Below are 20796 nucleotides of genomic sequence, written 5' to 3'. Positions count from 1 at the left end.
TGCAGGCAAGGAGAGCAGAGCACCGTGAATCCCAGCCGGAAGCTGCTCCCCCTCCCTCGACCCTCCAGCGCTTTCTCCCGACAAAGCCCTCTATTGGTGGATCTGGAACTGAGAGGCGATACACTGAAAATGGGCGGGGGTGGGGTGGGGTGGGGTGGGGGTGCGGAGGAAGTTTTAAGGCTGGAGTCTTAGGCACAGGGGTTCAAAAATAGGTCACAGATACAGTGGCCCTAGGGACGGAGTTTTAGACAAAGAGACCCTCAGAGACGGGGCTTTAGAAATGAGATCCCCCAAGGCCAGGGTCTCAGAGGCAGCCACCCAAGGGAGGCACAGTCTTACACAGAGGGGTCCCCAGGCCATGACGAGATACAGGGAATCCCAGGTCGGGATCTCAAACGCTGGGGCCTCTGGGGTTACGTTCTCACCAGAAAGTTCCTCTAGCACCTTGGTTTAGCACAGAAACCTCCAGGACGGAGTCTCAGAGGGGGTGGCCCCCAGAAGGCTGACAGCTCAGGCACATGGGGAAATGGGGGCCCAGGTCTGGAACACAGAAAACCCTGGGGCTGTGGATGCCCTCTCATGGATGCCCTCAGGGCTGACATCGCAGATAACGGGAGCCCTTGGGGCTGGGTTCCAATGTAAGGACCTTACAGTCTGGGTCTTGGCTGCAAGGTCTCAGGCAGCAAACAGCCCGGCGTGGGTCTCAGCTGGGAGGCCCCTGATATCCATCCTCAGCCACCAGTACAGTAGCCTGGGGGACAGACTGGGGCAGATGTTGGGGAGCAGCTGTCCTTTGGCTGGGCAGCCCCAGAATGTCCTTTCTCCCTGTCTCCAGACCCATGCCACGGTGTGACGTGTCGGCCACAGGAGACCTGCCAGGAGAAAGCTGGCCAGGCTGTGTGCGTGCCCAACTATGAGGCCACATGCTGGCTATGGGGCGACCCACACTACCACTCCTTCGATGGCTGGGACTTCGACTTCCAAGGCACGTGCAACTACGTGCTGGCAGCAGCTGGCTCCCAGGGAGCAGGCAGCTCCCAGGGCCTGACCCCCTTCACCGTCACCACCAAGAATGAGAACCGGGGCAACCCTGCTGTGTCCTATGTGAGGCTCGTCACCGTGTCTGCCCTCGGCTTCAATATCTCCATCCACAAAGGCGAGATCGGCAAAGTCCGGGTAAGTCCGGCAGCATGACCCCTGGAGTCCGGCAGCATGACCCCTGGAGCCCCCTGGTGGGGGCGAGGGGTCCTGCCAGCCTCAGTTAGGAGCTGAAGGCTCTGTCTTGGCAGAGGCCTGAAACAAAAGGACAGCAAAACAATAGTTACAGCAATCGTCACCTCTCTGTTGCAAATTAAACGAGCCCGGCCCTTTGCTAAGGGCTTGATGTAGGACTTCAGCACTTGCCTTTTTAGAGACCTGGGTTCGAATCCAGACTCCTTGTGAGCTGCGTGATGTTGGGCGAGTGACTTCTGGTGGGCCTCGATTTCCTTATCTGTGAAACGGGGATCTGGCTGAGAGCCCGTGAATGTTTGTGAGGGAATAAATTAGAGGCCCAAAGCCTCCAACTGGAGTGAAATTCAGGGAGATGGGGAGAGGGGCGAGGGCTGGGGGGAGATGGGCCACCCTTCCTGTCCATGGTTGCAGATGAATGGTAGTCCACAGGGGGAGAGAGAAGTATGCAACAGGGTAGGCACTAGATAAATGTTGAGTGACTTGAAGAGATGTCCAGACACACAGAGATGCATAGGAGAGGAGGAGGGAGGGAGGGAATCACTGAGTGAGAGAGTCACAGAGAAAGACCCAGAGAGAGAGAGAGAAAGAGAGAGAGATAAGCCTAGATATAGAGAAATAAGTCCAGATGTAGACAGAGGGAGAGATAACAGAGAGAGAGAGAGAGGAGAGGAAGGGAGGGAGATGGAGAGCAAGAGACCCAGAAAAAGCAGTAGACTGAGGCTTCATTCTCCAGGGCCTGGACTTCAGCAATGTCCGCAATGCTTGTCAAATGACCTACAACCATCAGTCAGTCGTAAGGGAGGCCTTGGCACCTGCCAGCCATGGCAGGATGAGGGAGGGAGGCAGGGGGCCAGAGCTGGAGCCTCCGCACCTCGAGTGAGCTCTGTTTGCCTCCTTCCTCTCCCCCCAGGTGAACGGTGTGCTGACAGCGCTGCCTGTCTCTGTGGCCGGGGGCCGGATTTCGGTGACCCAGGGCGCATCAAAAGCGCTGCTGGTAACGGACTTTGGGCTTCAGGTCAGCTATGACTGGGATTGGCGAGTGGAGGTGACGCTGCCTAGTAGCTATCATGGCGAGGTATTTGGGCTCTGCGGGAACATGGACCGTGACAGCAGCAACGACCGAGCCTTCCCCAACGGCACGCTGGCTCCCTCCATACCTGTCTGGGGCGGCAGCTGGCGCGCTCCAGGCTGGGACCCGCTGTGCTGGGATGAATGTCAGGGGAACTGTCCAACATGCCCTGAGGACCGGGTGGAGGAGTACAAGGGCCCTGGCTTCTGTGGACCCCTGGCCCCTGGCGCGGGAGGCCCCTTTGCTGCCTGCCATGCCCACGTGGACCCCGACAGCTTCTTCAAGGGCTGCGTTCTGGATGTCTGCCTAGGCGGTGGGGCCCACGACATCCTTTGCCAGGCTCTGGCTGCCTATGCTGCCGCCTGCCAGGCCGCAGGGATTGTCATTAAGGACTGGAGGGAGCAGGCTGGCTGTGGTGAGTGTTGGGGAGCAGAGCAGGAGCTCGGGGTAATGGGAGGGGTCCTGTCTCTGCCAGATTGGATGGGTCTTTCTTGGGTCTTTCTGAGTCGTTCTGTTTGTTTCTTGCTCTCTCGGTCTCTGTTTTTGTCTCTCCGTCTCTTGGCACTTATCTCTGTGTCTCCCTTTGTCTCTCTGCCTCTCCATTTCTCATTCTCTCTCTGTTTGGGTCTTCCTCTGTGTCCCCTTCGCTATCAGTGTCTCTTGCTGTTTCCCTCAGTCCCTCTGTCTGTCCCTCTGTCTCTGTCTCCTCCCAATCCTCTGACCCTACCCCCCTGACACCATTCCCTCTCTTTCTCTCCCTACCACTCCTCGGTACACCCACAGAGATCTCCTGCCCCGAGAACAGCCACTACGAGCTCTGTGGCCCAGCCTGCCCGGACAGCTGCCCGTCCCCTGCGCCCCCCACGACGCCAAAGCCATGTGACGGCCCCTGTGCCGAGGGCTGCCAGTGTGACTCGGGCTTCGTGTGGAGTGCCGACCGCTGTGTTCCCCTGGATGGTGGCTGTGGCTGCTGGGCCAACGGCACGTACCACGAAGCTGGCAGCGAGTTCTGGGCTGATGCCACCTGCTCCCAGAGGTGCCGCTGCGGGCCTGGGGGTGGCTCGCTGGTCTGCAAGCCTGCCAAGTGCGGGCTAGGTGAACAATGTGCCCTGCTGCCCTCGGGCCAGCATGGCTGCGAGCCTGTCAGCACAGCGGAGTGTCAGGCCTGGAGTGACCCCCATTACATCACCCTGGATGGGCACCGATTCGACTTCCAAGGCAATTGCGAGTACCTGCTGAGCACGCCCTGCAATGCACTGCCCACGGGGGCTGAGAACTTCACCGTCACTGTAGTCAACGAGCACCGGGGCAGCCAGGCGGTCAGCTACACTCGCAGTGTTACCCTGCACATCTACAAACACAGCCTGACCCTCAGTGCCCAATGGCCCCGTCAGCTGCAGGTGAGGAGCCCGGAGCCAGACGGGAGCACATGCCAGCCCTGGGGTTGTCTGGGACAGTTAGGAGTTTGCCATTCCCGATTACCTTTCACAGGTTAGCGGGGCATGATGCAGGGGTTCGGAGTATAGGCCTTGGAGCAGGAGGGCTTGGAGCAGAGGCTTCCCCGTTTCTTAGATAATTCCTCTAGTTTGGCCTTAGTTTATTCCACTATAAAATGGGTCTAAGGAAAGTACCTGCTTCAGAGGGTAGTGTGAGGAAGCAGCGGCATCGTGTCTATAGATGCTCGTTATTACTACTACTGCTGCTATCATTATTATTATTACAAAGGGTAGATCACAGGCTCATGGATCCACCCTCCCCTCCCCTCCCCTCCCCTCCTCCCCACCCGCGTGGGTAGCGGAGTCAAAATTCGAACCTGTACCCGCACCGTTCATTGCCCCCACCCCTACCCCGTGCCCGCAGGTGGACGGTAAGCTCGTAGCGCTGCCCTACCAGCTGGACTCGCGCCTGCGCGCGTACGTGAGCGGCGCCGACGTGGTCGTGACCGCGGCCGCCGGGCTCTCTCTGGCTTTCGACGGGAACAGCTTCGTGCGCCTGCGCGTGCCGGCGCCGTACGCGGGCGCCCTCTGTGGCCTGTGCGGGAACTACAACCAGGACCCCGCCGACGACCTGAAGGCTGTGGGCGGGAACCCCGCCGGCTGGCAGGTGGGCGGCGAGGCGGGCTGCGGGGAGTGCGTGCCCGGGCCGTGCCCGCCGCAGTGCACAACCGAGCAGCAGGGGGCCTTCGCCGGCCGGGACGCCTGTGGCGTGATCTCCGCCGCCGACGGCCCGCTGGCGCCCTGCCACGGCCTTGTGCCACCAGAGCAGTACTTCCAGGCCTGCTTGCTGGACGCCTGCCAGGCCCAGGGCCATCCGGGAGGCCTCTGCCCTGCCGTGGCAGCCTACGTGACAGTCTGCCAGGCCGCGGGGGCCCAGCTCGGCGAGTGGAGGCGGCCGGACTTCTGTCGTGAGTACTGATGCATGCCTGGTCCACATAATGGGGGTCTCCCCTCCTCCCCCTTTTCGCGGCTCTAAGACAAGAGTTTCTCCTCCATCATGGGGTTAGGCACCACCTTGCCTCCCCTGAGCCAGATAGCTCCTGTCCAGAAAACCACGTTGGCATTCACACACTGAAATGCACCAGGTCACCTACTCCAATGGGAGAGACTCAGATACACCTGGTCAGAAACCCCAGGTCCAGTATCCTCTCAGGGATTCATGTGTTGATATCCCACTTAGATAGACTGGGGTGGTTGAGCCTGCGAAAGCTACACAGCAAGGTACACCTGGTCAGGTAGATTCTCTCAGATACCCCTGGTGAAAGAGACCTAGAGAGTTAGTCCCATGCACCTACACTGTTTCAAACACTGAAATACACAAGGTCAGATAGAATTAGTCTGATAACCTCAGACAGGGACTCTCCTGGTTAGCACTTGGGCAGAGACCCCCAGGTAGAATCATGACCCTGACGTAGCCCCAGGTAGATATATACAGGCTCATGGTGGGATCATCCAGGGCAGTTCCCCTCAGACACATTGCCTTGGTCAAATTTATCCTGTCAGCTTCATCCAATCAGATACACATGGTCAGAATCAGGCTGACACCAACCTTGTCAGAGGCTCCAGGTCAGACATCCGCCGGCCGGGTAGACTCAGGTGGCTTCCTCTTGGAGACACAGATACTTTTGTCCCCACACCCCATTCACACTCACCTGGGCAGGTTCTCCCGCTCTGTGCCTCCCCTGTGCTGCTCCCTTGCACCCGCCTGGCTCATTCCCTCTCGGTCCCCACAGCTCTCCTGTGCCCTGCCAACAGCCACTACAAGCTCTGCGGGGACTCCTGCCCTGTAAGCTGCCCGAGCCTCTCTGCGCCCGAGGGCTGCGTGCAGAGCTGCCGGGAGGGCTGCGTCTGTGATGCCGGCTTCGTGCTCAGCGGCGACACCTGTGTGCCCGTGGGCCAGTGCGGTTGCCTCCACGAGGGCCGCTACTACCCGCTGGGCGAGTCCTTCTACCCAGGCCCTGAGTGTGAGCAGCGCTGTGAGTGTGGGCCGGGCGGCCAAGTCACTTGCCAGGAGGGCCCGGCCTGCAGGCCCTACGAGGAGTGCCGAGTAGAGGATGGAGTCCAGGCCTGCCACCCTACAGGCTGTGGCCGCTGCGTGGCCAGTGGGGGCCTCCACTACATTACCCTCGATGGGCGTGTCTATGACCTGCACGGTTCCTGCTCCTATGTCCTGGCCAAAGTCTGCCACCCACAGCCTGAGGACGAGGACTTCAGTATCGTGCTTGAGAAGGATGCCACCGGCAATCTCCAACAGCTGGTGGTGACTGTGGCTAGCCAGGTTGTGAGACTGGCTCGGGGGCCAAAGGTGAGTGGACGTGGCCTTACCCTGGGGGGCTGAGTGGGATAGGGCCCACCCTGAGGGTTCTGAGGGAGCTGTGACCCCGCCCCAAGGCGAGTGAGGGGGACAGAGATCTGAGGGTCTGAATGGGACACAGTCCCACCCTCGGGCAGTCTGAGGGACATGGTCTGACCCCAAAGGGCTGCGAGGGACATAGCTCCACCCCAGGAGTCTGAGGGGACTGCCTCACCTGTGGTTCTGTGAGTCCCTGACCACCCTGGCCTTTCCACCCAGGTCACCATGGACGACAAGGCTGTGGCCCTGCCTGTGGCTGTGGGTCGCGTGCGAGTGACTGCCGAGGGCCGGAATGTGATTCTGCAGACCACCAAAGCACTGCGGCTTCTCTTTGATGGCGATGCCCATGTCCTCATATCCATCCCCAGCCCCTTCCGTGGCCGGGTCTGTGGCCTCTGTGGGAACTTCAACGGCAACTGGACCGACGACCTTGTCCTGCCCAGCGGCGCCGAGGCCCCCAGCGTGGATGCCTTTGGGGCCACGTGGCGGGCCCCCAGCTCCTCCCAGGGCTGTGGCGAGGGCTGTGGGGCCAGCGGCTGCCCCGTGTGCTTGGCCCAGGAGACGGCACCGTATGAGAGCAACCAGGCCTGCGGTCAGATCCGGGACCCCCAGGGCCCTTTTGCAGGCTGCCACGCGGTGCTGAACCCCTCTGAGTACTTCCGCCAATGCGTGTACGACCTGTGTTTCCACAAAGGCAACACCACCTTCCTCTGCCGCAGCCTGGCAGCCTACACAGCGGGCTGCCAGGCGGTCGGTGGGACTGTGAAGTCCTGGAGGACAGACAGCTTCTGCCGTGAGTGTCCGGGAGGGCCCTTGGAAGACTCCAGACCTGGCTCAGGGACAACCCCTGACCTGCTCCTGTCCCGTCTGCATCTCAGGAGCAGTCCCTCCCTCTGGCAGGCCCCCCCGCCCAGGCAACCCAGCTTCTCCCGCAGCACACCCTGCTGGCCTCCCTCCTTCCCCCTGATTGGTCCTTCTCAGACTCCTTTCAGGGGCCCACTGTCCTGAAATCACAGACACAGTTCTTCCTCAAGGCTCATCCTGAGCCCTTTCTGTGGGGACCTGGGAGGGCTAGTCAGGCAGGTCCGCAGCTCACATGAGAAAGCCTGAGTCTGGCTCATCTGGACCGCCCGGGATGGGACCATATCCCCTCAGATCCCCAGGCCGGGACTGTACCTCTCAGATACCCCCAGTTAGGGGTATGTTTCTTTCACGCTCCCAGGGTAGGGCCATGTCTTGTTCATTCTCCTCAGGACAGCACCTATGTCCAGAGCCATTATCCACCCCTTATGGCTCTTGATTTGTCCTCAGTGCTGACAGTGGACACTATCTGTCTTCAGCCCCAATCTCTCTCCTGACTGCCAGTCTCGAGGGTCCAGCGGCTTCCTGGACACTTGCCCTTGGGTGTCCTTAGGGTCCCTCACACCTGCTGTGTTCCCATATGACATCAGCATTTACCCCATTCCCTGATCCCAGTCCTCATCTTGGGGCAGGCACGCCACCTGCCAATTGCTCAGCCAGAGCCCAGGGCCTCACCCTGGAGGCTTCCCCTGGGTCCTTACAACTCCCTGTTTGTGCCCCCCTCCTGGCCCTGGACCCCTCTGCCTCTGCTTCCCCAATGCAGCCCTGACCACGCTGAGCCATCACTATCGGTCCCACTGACATGAGCTCCACAGGGAGGCTGTCTTCCTAGCTGGCATCCCCAGCACTGCCAATCGAGATCCTGGTGTGCTGGGAGGCCAGGGTCAGTGTCGGGGCGCAGGCCTGACCCGCCCCGCCTCCTCCCTCTGCAGCCCTCCAGTGCCCCGCCCACAGCCACTACTCCACCTGCATGCGCTCCTGCCAGGGCTCCTGCGCCGCCCTCTCGGGCCTCACGGGCTGCACCAGCCGCTGCTTCGAGGGCTGCGAGTGTGACGACCGCTTCCTGCTCTCGCATGGCACCTGCGTCCCCGTACAGAACTGTGGCTGCGCCCATAACGGCCAATACTTGCCGGTGAGGGCGGGCTGGCGGCGGGCAGGGAGGGTGGAGGAGTTCGAGGGAGACTTGGGGCTTCTTTACCGACCTCTTCAAGGATGGGGACAGAGGGGCCACCTCCATTTCCCAGCTCGGGGACTCTGCCCGTAAAGTCCTGGTATGAGTTTCCTGAGGCTGCTGAGACAAACGACCTCAAACTTGGTGGCTTCACACCAGAGAAATCTATTTTTCCAGAGTTCTGAAGGCCGGTGTCGGAAATCAGGGTTCCTGGGGCAAAATCGAGGTGTAGGCAGGATGGCACACTCTTCAGAGGCTCCAGGGGAGAATCCATTCCTTGCCCTGCTCTCCGCCCCAGTTTTTGGTGGCTGCAGGCATTCCTTGGCTTGTGGCCACCTCCGATTTCTGCTTCTGGGTCACGTTTCCCCTCTTCCTGTGTCACATTTCCCCTCCTCCTGTGTGTGTGTCATAAAACCTCCCTATGCCTCCCTCTTGTAAGGATACACGTGACTGCATTTAAGTTGTACCCAGATAATCCAGGACAGGCTCTCCATCTCACGATCCCTAATTCATCACATCTGCAAACACCCTTTTTCTGTATAAGGTAACATTGACTAGTTCCAGGAATTGGGGGTGGATATATTTGGGGGACCATTATTTGGCCTCCTACAGTCCCCTCTCTGAGCCTCATTTTCTTTATGGGGTTAATCATCATCCTGGCACTATAGGTGTCTGAGGATTGGGTGCCATTGTGCCTGAAGGGCACCCGCTGGGCACTGGGCCTCACCCTCTGTCTCCATCATACAGTAAAAATACCAGCAATTTACAATAGCACAGTAGGTGGTGAACTTGGCAATTGTCTCCCGATGGAGATTGAAAGTGAATTGGATTTATTTTTGTGCTTGATGTTTTCTGTGCTCTTGCGATGCCCCAAGTTTGTTACAGGTGTTAATTCATTTAGTGATCATAACAACCCTGTGAGACGGGCACCGTTGTGACAAGGAGAAGTCAGCCCAGAACTGACCCAGCAAGTGGTGATGCTGGGATTCACACCCCAGCAGCCCGGACCCACCCCTGAATGACTAGGCATCCTACCTGCTCAGAAGCATATTTATCAAGTAAAGGAAAGATGAATGACCACATTCTATCCTCATTTATCCACATCATTTTATTAATGTCAGAAAGCTAGGCTAGAAGACCTGGAAGTGCAAGACTTCCGGGGAAGGAAATGCCAAACTTCTCCTTCCTCTGGGGGGTCACTGCCTACAAGAAGCTCTCCCTGATCCCCTAGGCTGGGTTAGGTATTACCCCAGTGCTTCCTCCATCCCAGCCCTGACCACTCTGCCTGTGCTAGAAGGTTTCTTGGATTTATGAGTCTGGCATTCACCAGAGAAGTCTGGGCTAGAGATACAGATGAGCAAGCCATCTGTATAGAGATGGTATTTAGCTCTTTTGTTCCATTCATTCATTTCCTTTAATGTTTTCAGACTTCAATTTTATTTTTTAAATTAACATATAATGTATTATTTGTTTCGGGAGTACAGGTCATAATACCCAGTGCTCATTACAGCACATGCCCTCCCTCAGGTCCCTCACCCAGTTACCCCATCCCTCCACCCCCCTCCCCTCCAGCAACCCTCAGTGTGTTTCCTATGGTTAAGAGTCTCCTATGATTAAGTATCTCCCTCTCTGGTTTCATCTTGTTTCATTCTTTCCTCTCTTCCCCGATGATCCTCTGTTTTGTTTCTTAAATTCCACATACGAGTGAGATCATATGATAATTGTGTCTTTCTCTGATTAACTTATTTCGCTTAGCATAAAACCCTCTAGTTCCAGCCACGTTGTAGCAAATGGCAAGATTTCATTTTTTGATGGCTGTGTAATATTCCATTGTGTGTGTGTGTGTGTGTGTGTGTGTGTGTGTGTGTATACACATCTTCTTTATCCATTCATCTGTTGATGGACATCTGGGCTCTTTCCATCATTTGGCTATTGTGGACATTGCTGCTATAAACATTGGGGTGCAAGCACCCCTTTGGATTACTACATTTGTATCTTTGGGATAAATACCCAGTAGTGCAATTGCTGGGTCATAGGGTAGCTCAATTTTCAACTTTTTGAGGAACCTCCATACTGTTTTCCAGAGTGGCTGCACCATCTTGCATTCCCACCAACAGTGTAGGAGGGTTCCCCTTTCTCCGCATCCTCACCAACATCTGTCGTTTCCTGACTTGTTAATTTTAGCCATTCTGACTGGTGTGGGGTGGTATCTCATTAAGGTTTTGATTTGTATTTCCCTGATGCCGAGTGATGTTGAGCATTTTTTCATGTGTCTGCTGGCCATTTGGATGTCTTCTTTGGAGAAATGTCTGTTCATGTCTTCTACCCATTTCTTAATTGGATTATTTGTTCTTTGGGTGTTGTTTGATAAGTTCTTTATAGATTTTGGATACTAGCCCTTCATCTAATACATCATTTGCAAATATCTTCTCCCATTCTCTCGGTTGTCTTTTGGTTTTGTCGACTGTTTCCTTTGTTGTGCAAAAGCTTTTTATCTTGATGAAGTCCCAATAGTTCATTTTTGCCTTTGTGTCCCTTGCCTTTGGAGACATGTCTAGCAAGAAGTTGTTGTGGCCAAGGTTGAAGAGGTTGCTGCCTGTGTTCTCCTCTAGGATTTTGATGGATTCCTGTCTCATATTTAGGTCTTTTGTCCACTTTGAGTCTATTTTTGTGTATGGTATAAGGAAATGATCCAGTTTCATTCTTCTGCATGTAGCTGTCCAGTTTTCCTAACACCATTTGTTGAAGAGACTGTCTTTTTTTCCATTGGACATTCTTTCCTGCTTTGTCAAAGATTAGTTGACCACAGAGTTGAGGGTTAATTTCTGGGTTCTCTATTCAGACTTTTATTTTTAAAGAATTCAAACTTAAGGAAACGTGCAGGAATCATACAAAGAACTCCTATATACCTTTCCTTTAGGTTCTTGTTGACCTTTCAACAAGTTTGCTTTTTTTTTTTTAAGATTTTATTTATTTATCTGAGAGAGAGAGAGAGAACGAGCAAGGGGGCAGAGGGGCAGAAGGAGAGGGAGAAGTAGACTCCCTGCTAAGCAGGGAGCCCAATATGGGACTCGATTCCAGGACACTGAAATCATGACCTGAGCCAAAGGCAGATGTTTAACTGACTGAGCCACCCAGGTGCCCCGACACGTTTGCTTTATCATCCTCTCTATATAAGTATATATGCACATTTTTTATGTACTATTTGAGAGTGATGCTGACATAGTGCCCCTTTACCCCTTAGTGCTTTAGCATTTCCTAAGAATAAAGAAATTCATTTACATGATTATGATGTGATTAATTTCAAAATTGGGAAATGAACACTGAATCAATATTATAAAGATTCCATTTGAATTTCATCGGTGGTCCCAATAATGTCCTCTAGGACAATCACCCACCCCCCCCCCCGAGCCAGAGTCCAAATGAGGATCAGACGCTGCTTTTTGATTAGATTTGATGAGATCACCAGGTAGTGAACACAGAGGGAGAAGGAAAAGGTCTAAGGACTGCGCCCTGAGCAAAGTAGCAGTTAAGGATCTGGGAGATGAGGACGAACTTGAGAATGCAGTGAAGAGAGAGTAGCCAGTCAGAGAAAAAAAATTATTTCCCAGAGTTGGGTTCCCGGGGCCCCATGGTCTGGGCTGTGGGTGTCAAGACTCTGGGCTCTCTGTCCTACCTGGTATCAGTTGGCTTTTACTGGGTTACAAACTACCCCAAAACATAGTGGCTTAAAACAACTATTTGTTGAGGTCATGATTCTGGGAGTCTGCTCTTTGGGCTAGACTCAGCTGGGTGGTTCCTCCGCTGTTCGGGGGCTCACTCATACATCTCTAGCCCTGCGGCGGGTCCGCTGAGTGCTGCCTGGCATACAATGTGACAGCTGGGATCATTGTCTCTGTTCCGTGGAGTCTCATCCTCCAGCAGGCTAGCCCACGCTTGTTCTTATGGGCAGGGTTCCAAGAAAGAGAGAGAGAAGAAGGGAGGGAGGGAGGGAGAAAGAGAAGGAGAAAAAGCTGTGTGGTCCCATGAGGTCCAACCTTGAACCTGGGGCGATGTTGCTTCTGCTGCCTTATAACAAGCCAAGCATGGCGTTAAGGTGAACCCAGATTCCTGGGGAAAGGGGAAGTAAACACCATGGTTCAGTGGAAGTTGGTGCCAAGTCACTCTATGTAGATGCAGAGGGTTTGGGAGATTGTGGCCATGGACGCCATCTGCCACACCCCGGCCACCTGGCCCCTCTCTCTGTGCACAGGTGAACTCCTCACTGCTGAGCTCAGACTGCCGCCAGCACTGTTCCTGCTCCCCAAGCACCAGCCTGACGTGCAAGGCAGCCAGCTGTGGGCCAGACCGGGTCTGTGAGGTCCGGGCTGGGGCCCAGAACTGCTGGGCCCCCCAGGGTCTCTGTTCCCTCTCTGTGGATGCCAACCTCACCACCTTCGATGGGTCCCATGGAGTTTTCCACTCCCAGGGCATCTACGAACTGTCTTCCCGCTGCGCGGGGCTACCAGACACCATTCCCTGGTTCCGCGTGGTGGCTGTTGTCCAGGCCTGCCAAGGCAAAATTGGACCTGTGAACCAGGTTCACATCTTCTTCAAGGATGGGCTGGTGATTCTGAGCTCAGAGAACGGAGTGTGGGTAAGCCTGGGCATGGGGGCACGTCTCCCCTGGGCTTTTGTCCTTCCTGCTGCCGTGCCCCTACAATACTGGCTGCCCATCTGCCTTGTGCTTTCTTTATCCAGATCTCTGTAGTTTAGTCTCTGGATTGGTATTTGTCTCAGTATTTCAAACTTAGTCTCTCTGTTCCGGCTGAGTTCTTGAGCAGCGAAAACACGCTCAAGTCAATTAGTCGTTTTGGTCATAGTGTCAATCTAAACTCTTTTGGTTGTAAGCAACAGAAACCCGAATTCAGATTGCCTTGGGCAAAAAGGAACTTCTTGGCCCCCCAGAACTAGAAAATCCAGGGGTAGAGCCTCAGGCGTAGCTGGATCCAGGTGCCCTGGCGGTATTATCTGGATTTGTACCTCTATCTTTTGGACTTCATATTCATCAAATCAGTTTCATTCTTTGTGGTTCCCCACAAAGACAGGGACTATTATCTCCATTTTACACAGAGGATAAACAAGGGCCCAAGAAGGTGAAATCATTCATTCAAGGCATTCAGACAGTGCCTGGGAGAGATCCAGGCTTTGAACCCACCAGCACCAGACTCAGTTCCCAACCATGTTGGTGGGAACACAGTGCTGGGGATAACTGTGGATACAAGGGGCCACGATCGTGTCCAAGTGCAGTGTTCAGTAGGAACTTCTCCTGGACTCTGATAATGCTGGGCCACTGATCCTTCCCTCTTCCTGTCCCTCAGCTTTCTCTTTGGGACCCCCTCGGCCTATCATTGTCTGCCTCCAAGAGTCTGTTCCAGCCCTGGTGCCCCCTCTCTTTGTCCCTTGACTTCCTCTCATGTACATTTGCATTTGCCAAACCCCATGGTTCTCACCACCCCCATTCCAGATTTCTGACACAGAATCTGTTTGGCCAAACTGAGGACTGATGGCTGACTTACGGTCCAGTCATTCATGGCCCGCATGGGAGAGTCCCAGACCCAAACACAGACGTCAGTCCACACTGAAGTTCCTAGAGGAGCATATCCCTATTTTTATGACCTGTTTATTGATTGCAGAGACATCCACTGGGGTCTTCTGGGTTCAGTGGAGAGAGACAGCTGGTGCTCCACACACACCCCCCTCAGTGGATGGTCTGCATCCCCCCACCAGCGCATGGAGATGGGCCGAGACACAGCCCTGCTGGAAACAGGGAGGCTTGCATTCTCTCTTTCGGGTAATCTGGACCACTCATTCCTTTTCTCAAGCCATCTCCTTGATCCATAATTCAGGTTAACACACTTTTTCTTGACCTCCCCTTGCCCCTCTATCGAGAGAAACAGTTCTCTACAGAGCTGACAGATGCTCTAGAACTGGGAATCAGATCAGATGGAAAACTCTATGGTGGCTTCCTAGAGCAGCATTCCAAACTCAAGCCACCTCCCTTCCTTGGCCTAAGGATGAGGCTTTGTGTGATCTGACTCCTGCTGGCCTCCAACCCCGTTTCCAGTAACTCCATCCTCTGTTAGCTATACTAATGATAGGCCAGGCTGACCTTTCAGCAAACCAAGCTTGTCCCCACCTCGGGCCTTCACGTGTGCTGTTCCCACTGCTGCAAGGCTCTTCTCCCAGGTGGTCTGAGTTGACACCTTCTTGTCCTCCAGGTCTCGGTTCCAGCACTGCTTCTTCAGAAAGGCCTTTCCTGACCACCTACAGAAGTTCCTCCTCTCCATCCCAGTCTCCATGCTATCGCTCTCTTTGATTTCCTTCAAGACACTTCTCACTCTCTGAAGTCATCCATTATTTGTTTGTGTTTGTTGCCTTTCGCCATCCCTAGAATATAATACTCAAGTGGGCAGTGGTCCTGTCCATCTTAATTGTCACTTTGTCCCCAGTACCCAGAATGGGGCCTGGCCACCCAAAGAGGATTCCCAGGAAAAGGTTGTTTTTGTGAATACATTCAGCTCTGTTCCCACTACAACAGCAGACCATGCGCTGAGTGACACAGATGATTCCGACCCAGGTCTTTTACTTCCAAAGCTTGAGGCCTGGTGAAACTTTGCATCCACCCCTCCAACTATCCTTCGCTACATCTATCTCTCTTTCCTTCCTTCCAGCCATCTATTCTTCTACCTCTGTTTCCCCTTTCCCCCTCTCCTTCCCTCCATTTTCCCTTCCACTATTCCTTCTTTCCTGCTGTCCATCCACCCAACAATCCGACCACACATCCACCCATCCACCACCAATCCATCCATCCACCCACCAGTCCATCCATCCATCCATCCATGCATCCACCTACCCATCATCCATCCATCCATCCACCCACCAGTCCATCCATCCATCCATCCATCCATCCACCCACCCACCCATCATCCATCCATCCATCCATCCATCCACCCATCTATCCATTCATCCATCCATCCATCCATCCATCCATCCATCCATCCATCCATCCAGATAATATCTATCTATCTTTCCAATCAACTGGCAGAGGAAGACTCAGACAGAAATCATTTAGAAAAAAAGAACTTTTATTTCAAAGAAGGTTCTCTAGGAAGTCTAGCTCAAGAAGGATTAACTCATCAATGAAAATAAACAACCGTTATTTAAAGGAAAAAGCTCATATGATTCCCAAGGTTACTGAGTCCACAGCTTATGACAGAGAAACAGTAATTTTCTCACATGATTATGATACTTTCTAGGTCATTAATTGTCTTTAGACATCAGCACTGAAAAAATAAGGCATGAAGTTGCTTTTGTTAGGGAACCAGTAACTTACAGAACACAAACAAATGTTTTTTTATTTTGAAAAGCAGAACCAGAAAGGATGATGCTGGGGTTGGATTGTGTGTTTATCTGTCTGGTACAAAGTGCTCCTCCCCACCCCAGCTGCCCTTGGAATGTTTTGTGCATCCTTACTTATCCATTGACCCATCTCTCTGTCAACCCATCTGTCCTTTCAATCATCTGTCCAGATCACCAGCTAGCTTATGTATGTCTCTCTCCATACAGTGCCTCCATCCATATCTTTGTCTCTTTTGGCACCTGCGTCTCTGCTTTTGCTCCTTGAACTTGTCGTCTTCCTTGGAGTCTCCATCCCGGTAACCCTCCAGTATTTTTGTGGCTCTAGCCTCACCTCTGTTTTCCCCTACCACCACCAGGTGAATGGTCTCCATGTGTCTCTCCCAGTTGAGTTATCAGCGTCTGTGTCCATATATAAGAATCCCGATGGCTCCGTGAGCGTTAATCAGAAGGCAGGGGTCCAGGTGTGGCTTGGCGGCAAAGGGCAGCTGGCTGTGATGGTCAGCGAAGACCATGCCGGGAAGCTGTGTGGGGTCTGCGGAAACTTTGACGGGGACCAGACCAATGATGGGGATGACTCTGGAAGATGATGACAGAGCTGGAGAGCGCAGGACTTCTCCCCATGGTGAGGGATATAGCATGGAAGCCAGGCCACTTGGGGCAGGGGCACCTGGGTCCTCATGGGAAGGGGGCAGTCGGGGTAAGTACTCAGTCTGTAAGAGGAAGTGCTAAGAGTCTGTCTCTTACAGTGACAGCTGATCAGTCATCTACCAGGAATGAGGACTTCACGACCTGACCCTCCTGGAGATTGCAATAATTGGAGGTTGCACAGTGTCCCTGTGTGCCCCTACACTGTTCTACCCCTTTGAGGAGCCACTGAGGCCAACTGTGAGAGCACTGAATAAATATCTTAGGCTAAGCTGCATGCCAGTGTGTCTGTCTTATGCCTACTCCTCCCTGATTTTCTTTCTTGCACAGCAGCTACCAGATATGCCTGGGGCGTCTGGCACACAAGAAATATTTATTGGGGGGTGAAAAGATGGATGGATGGATGGATGGATGGATTATGGGTGGGTGGATGGATGGATGGATGGATGGATTATGGGTGGGTGGATGGATGGATGGATGGGTGGATGGATTATGGGTGGGTGGATGGATGGATGGATGGATGGATGGATTATGGTGGATGGATGGATGGATTATGGTGGGTGGATGGATGGATGGATGGATGGGTGGGTGGATGGATGGATGGATGGATGGATTATGGTGGGTGGATGGATGGATGGATGGATGGGTGGGTGGATGGATGGATGGATGGATGGGTGGGTGGGTGGATGAATGGATGGATGGATGGATGGATGGATGATGGATGGATGGATGGGTGGATGGATGGATTATGGTGGGTGGATGGATGGATGGATGGGTGGGTGTGTGGATGGATGGATGGGTGGGTGGGTGGATGGATGGATGGATGGGTGGATGGATTATGGTGGGTGGATGGACGGATGGATGGGTGGGTGTGTGGATGGATGGATGGATGGATGGGTGGATGGATTATGGGTGGGTAGAAGGGAGAGTAAAGGGAGGGAGGGAGGAAGGAGACATGGATGGGTGGATGGGGTGGAGAAATGGGAAGATAAGGACGGGGTAATTAAAAGAGTAGATGAAGAGAAGGAAAACAATTGGATGGAGGGAAGGAGTCAAAAATGGAAAGAGGGATGAATACATTCTAGCTTTATCATTTATAATCCAACAAGTTAATTTCGCTGTCACTCAGTTTCCTCCTATGTCTTAGTCTGTGCAGCTGTTATAACAAAATACCATAGAATGGATGACATAAACAGCAGAAATTTATTTCTCAGTTCTGGAGGCTGAAAAGTCCAAGATCAAGGCACCAGTGGACTCGGTGCCTGGCGAGAGCCCTCTCCCTGGTTCATAGTTGGCTGTCTTCTCTTGTGTCCTCACATTGCAGAGGGGCAAGGGGGCTCCTTTGGGACCTTTTTATAAAGGCACTAATTTCATTCATGAGGGCTCCACCCTCATGACCCAATCACCTCTCTAAGGCCCCACCTCCAAATACTGTCACATTGGGGATTAGGTTCCAACATAAGAATTTTGAAGGAACTCAAACATTCGCTCAAAACCATCTCATGTATGTATGTATGTATGTATGTATGTATGTATGTATGTATGTATGTATCTATTTAAGAGAAAGCATGTGATCAGGGGAAGGGGCAGTGGGAGAGGGAAAGGGAGAAGGAGAGAATCTCAAGCAGACTCCCTGTTGAGCACAGAGCATGATTTGGGGCTCCCATCTCAAGATCTTGAGATCATGACCCGAGCCAAACCAAGGGTTTGCATTCAGATGCTTAAGTATTCAGACGCTTAACCGACTGAGCCACCCAGGTGCCCCAACAGCATCATATTTAAAGCAGAGTTCATGAAAGTACATACCTCAGAGAGTTGGAGTGAGGATTTAATGTGTCCATCCAATCCACAAGTCAAAATTTGAACTTTCCAACCCTGTCCCCCACCCTTCCCATGATGGCCTTCCCCACCTCCGTGAATAGCACTGCCAATACTCACTGTAGCAGTCAGAAAATAGGGATCGTTCTTGATTCTTCCCTCCCGTTGCCCCCCACGCAGTTCATCAACAAATCCTGTTGGGTTGTATCAAAGCATACCTGAATTCTGCCTTTCTTTTTTTTTTTTTTTTTTAAAGATTTTATTTATTTATTTGAGAGAGAGAGAATGAGAGACAGAGAGCACGAGAGGGAAGAGGGTCAGAGGGAGAAGCAGACTCCCCGCTGAGCAAGGAGCCCGATGCGGGACTCGATCCCGGGACTCCAGGATCATGACCTGAGCTGAAGGCAGTCGCTTAACCAACTGAGCCACCCAGGCGCCCTGAATTCTGCCTTTCTTACACCCACCTGGTGCAACCATCACCCTCATTCATGCTAACAATGCCAACAGCCTCCTATCTGCTCTTCCCCTTTTGTAATACATTCTCACCGTTACTCGACTCTTCTTATGTATAAGGGGGACCATTGGCTATAAATTTCTCTTGCAATAAAATCAAATTCTTCACCTCATCCTATAAGTCCCCTGTCCACCTCTTCTGACTCATTTCCAATCGCTGTCCTTGCCAATTATGATTCGGGAACCTGATCTTTCAATGTACTGAACATGACAAATTTTCCCACTTCTCTCCTTTGCGATATGCTGTTCTTTCCACTTGCCACATGACTAGCTGCTTCTCATCCTTCAAATGTCAGCTTACATGTTATTACCTTAGAGAGGCCTTCCACAGCCACCTCACTTAAAGTGGATTCCCTCTGTTACCCTCTGTCCCAGACGTTTGCCTGCTTGCTTCTTTCCTTCCTAGCATTTATTACACTTTAAGATAACTTTTATTTGAATTTCTGCCCAATTAGAAGTAACTCAAAGGCAGAGACTACATCTGCCTCATTCACCACTTTATTCCCAGCACGTAGCACATAGTAGATGCTCAGTACATATTTGTTGAATGAATAAATGGCCAATGATTAACCTGGAGGAAAGATTTGCAACATACCTAGTAAAGAGTTATATCCACAATATGTAGAGAGCTCCTTCAAATCAGTAAGTCTGATTAGGAAAAAAAAATGAGTGGAGGATATACACAGGCAATTGACAGAAAAAGAAATGTACATTGTTGAATAATTCAATATGTCAGGGTATTCATCTATAGTATTTCTGAGCTTCACAACAACCCTGCAATTAAAAAAAAAAAAAGACAATTCAGATGTCCATCAGTAGGGGACTAGTTGATCTACATGATGGACAACTCTGCAGATGAAGGTAAAATAAGGCGTATTTGTATACACTGTACTGTGCTGATCTCCAGGATATGTTTAGTGAAGAAAGCAAAGTGGGAACAGGGTACATAATGAAAGAGACGTAAGGGTCACAGGGGGGCTTTTAGAGTACTGGTAATGTTCTGTTTGTGGGTTGGGTGGTGGTAGTATGGGTCCTTTCCTTTGTGATAACTCGTAAAGCTGTACAGTTGCATGCACTTTTCTGTAAGCATGTCGTACTTTAAAAAAAAAGTTTTAAAATGAATAAAATCATAATCTCCGAAAATTCTTGGCCAGTGTGTGTGTATGAGAGAGAGAAAGACAGAGAGAGAGAGAGAACAACCAAATGAAGCACTCACTCTGGGCCAGGCCTTGTTCTAGGTACTGGGTGATACAGCAATGAATGGAACAGACCAGTGCATTCTCCTGGAGGTTTTTAGTAATTTCTCAGAGTAGCACTTGTTTTGCTTTGTGGAATGAATATGAAGCTAAATATTAATATTATAAAACTACAAGGCACAAAATTCCCAATACTTATGCAGAATCTGCTCACTGCTCCCTCCTTGCTCTGCCTGCACCCTGATCTTGTCCATCCTTGTCTGCTACCTGATTCACTGCAGCAGCCTCCTTCTTGGTCTTCCTGCTCTCACCGCCACTCCCACACTCTGTTTCCCACCTACAGACAGAGTGCTCCCATGCCAGATCACAGCTCTTCTCTCTTCAAGAACCTTCCATAGCTCCAGCTCATTCAGAAGTAAAAGCCAAAGTCCTCCCCGTGGCACACAAGGCCCCACACAATTTTCCCTGCTCTCATCTCCTTCCATTCTGCCTGCTAACTCTGCCCCAACCACACCCCTCACTGCTTCTCGACCCTCCATACTTTCCCTGCCCCAGGCCCTTTGCACATACAATCCTCACTACCTAGAACTTTCTTTCCCCAGATAGGTGCATACCTCACTCCTTACCTCTTTTAGTTCTGCTCAAGTTACCTGATACATTCTTTGACCACGGATTAAGAAATGTCACCCCTCCTCCAACAGTCCTATCTTCCTTCCCTGCTATTTCCTCCAAAGCACTTTTATTGCCTTCTAATATCTTGGTTGGTATCTGTTTCTCCCACTAGAAGATGAACTCCGGAAGGGTGGGGATTTGCATGTGTTGTTCATTGCTATATTCTCAGCGCATAGAACAGTGCTCGGTGCATAAATGCTTATCAAGTGCATGAATGCGAGCCCAGAGTCTTCCCTGTTCTTAGGGAGGGAATGGATCAGGGAAAGCTTTTGGGTGTAGAGGGGACCTTAGGAAGTTAATTAGAAATAGTGAAGAGATGCGGTGCCTGGGTGGTTCAGCTCATGTTCCCAGGGTCCTGGGACCAAGCC

The 20796-nt window shown here is 52.4% G+C and overlaps 1 protein-coding gene across 3 annotated transcripts in view; it reads left to right on the top strand.

Moving 5' to 3' along the window:
• Nucleotides 1-16506, top strand: part of LOC113936551 (Fc fragment of IgG binding protein) — a 41045-nt gene extending 24539 nt beyond the window's left edge. For 2 of the 3 annotated variants that reach the window (XM_035725320.1, XM_027619902.2), the window contains 10 exons: nucleotides 836-1176; nucleotides 2144-2717; nucleotides 3086-3702; nucleotides 4163-4706; nucleotides 5532-6103; nucleotides 6371-6944; nucleotides 7945-8144; nucleotides 12436-12819; nucleotides 15941-16206; nucleotides 16331-16500. In XM_035725320.1, the coding sequence (XP_035581213.1) occupies nucleotides 836-1176; nucleotides 2144-2717; nucleotides 3086-3702; nucleotides 4163-4706; nucleotides 5532-6103; nucleotides 6371-6944; nucleotides 7945-8144; nucleotides 12436-12819; nucleotides 15941-16171 (4037 nt within the window). In that variant the 3' untranslated portion in view covers nucleotides 16172-16206; nucleotides 16331-16500. Of the gene's footprint in view, nucleotides 1-835; nucleotides 1177-2143; nucleotides 2718-3085; nucleotides 3703-4162; nucleotides 4707-5531; nucleotides 6104-6370; nucleotides 6945-7944; nucleotides 8145-12435; nucleotides 12820-15940; nucleotides 16207-16330 lie in introns of all 3 variants that reach the window. The other variant, XM_027619903.2, reaches the window with a different exon arrangement.
• Nucleotides 16507-20796: the final 4290 nt, after the last annotated feature.

The sequence above is a fragment of the Zalophus californianus genome, chromosome 17 (genome assembly GCF_009762305.2).
Source record: "Zalophus californianus isolate mZalCal1 chromosome 17, mZalCal1.pri.v2, whole genome shotgun sequence".
NCBI lineage: Eukaryota > Metazoa > Chordata > Mammalia > Carnivora > Otariidae > Zalophus > Zalophus californianus.
The sequence above is the reverse complement of the archived record's forward strand: the minus strand, read 5'-3'. Positions and strand labels throughout refer to the sequence as shown.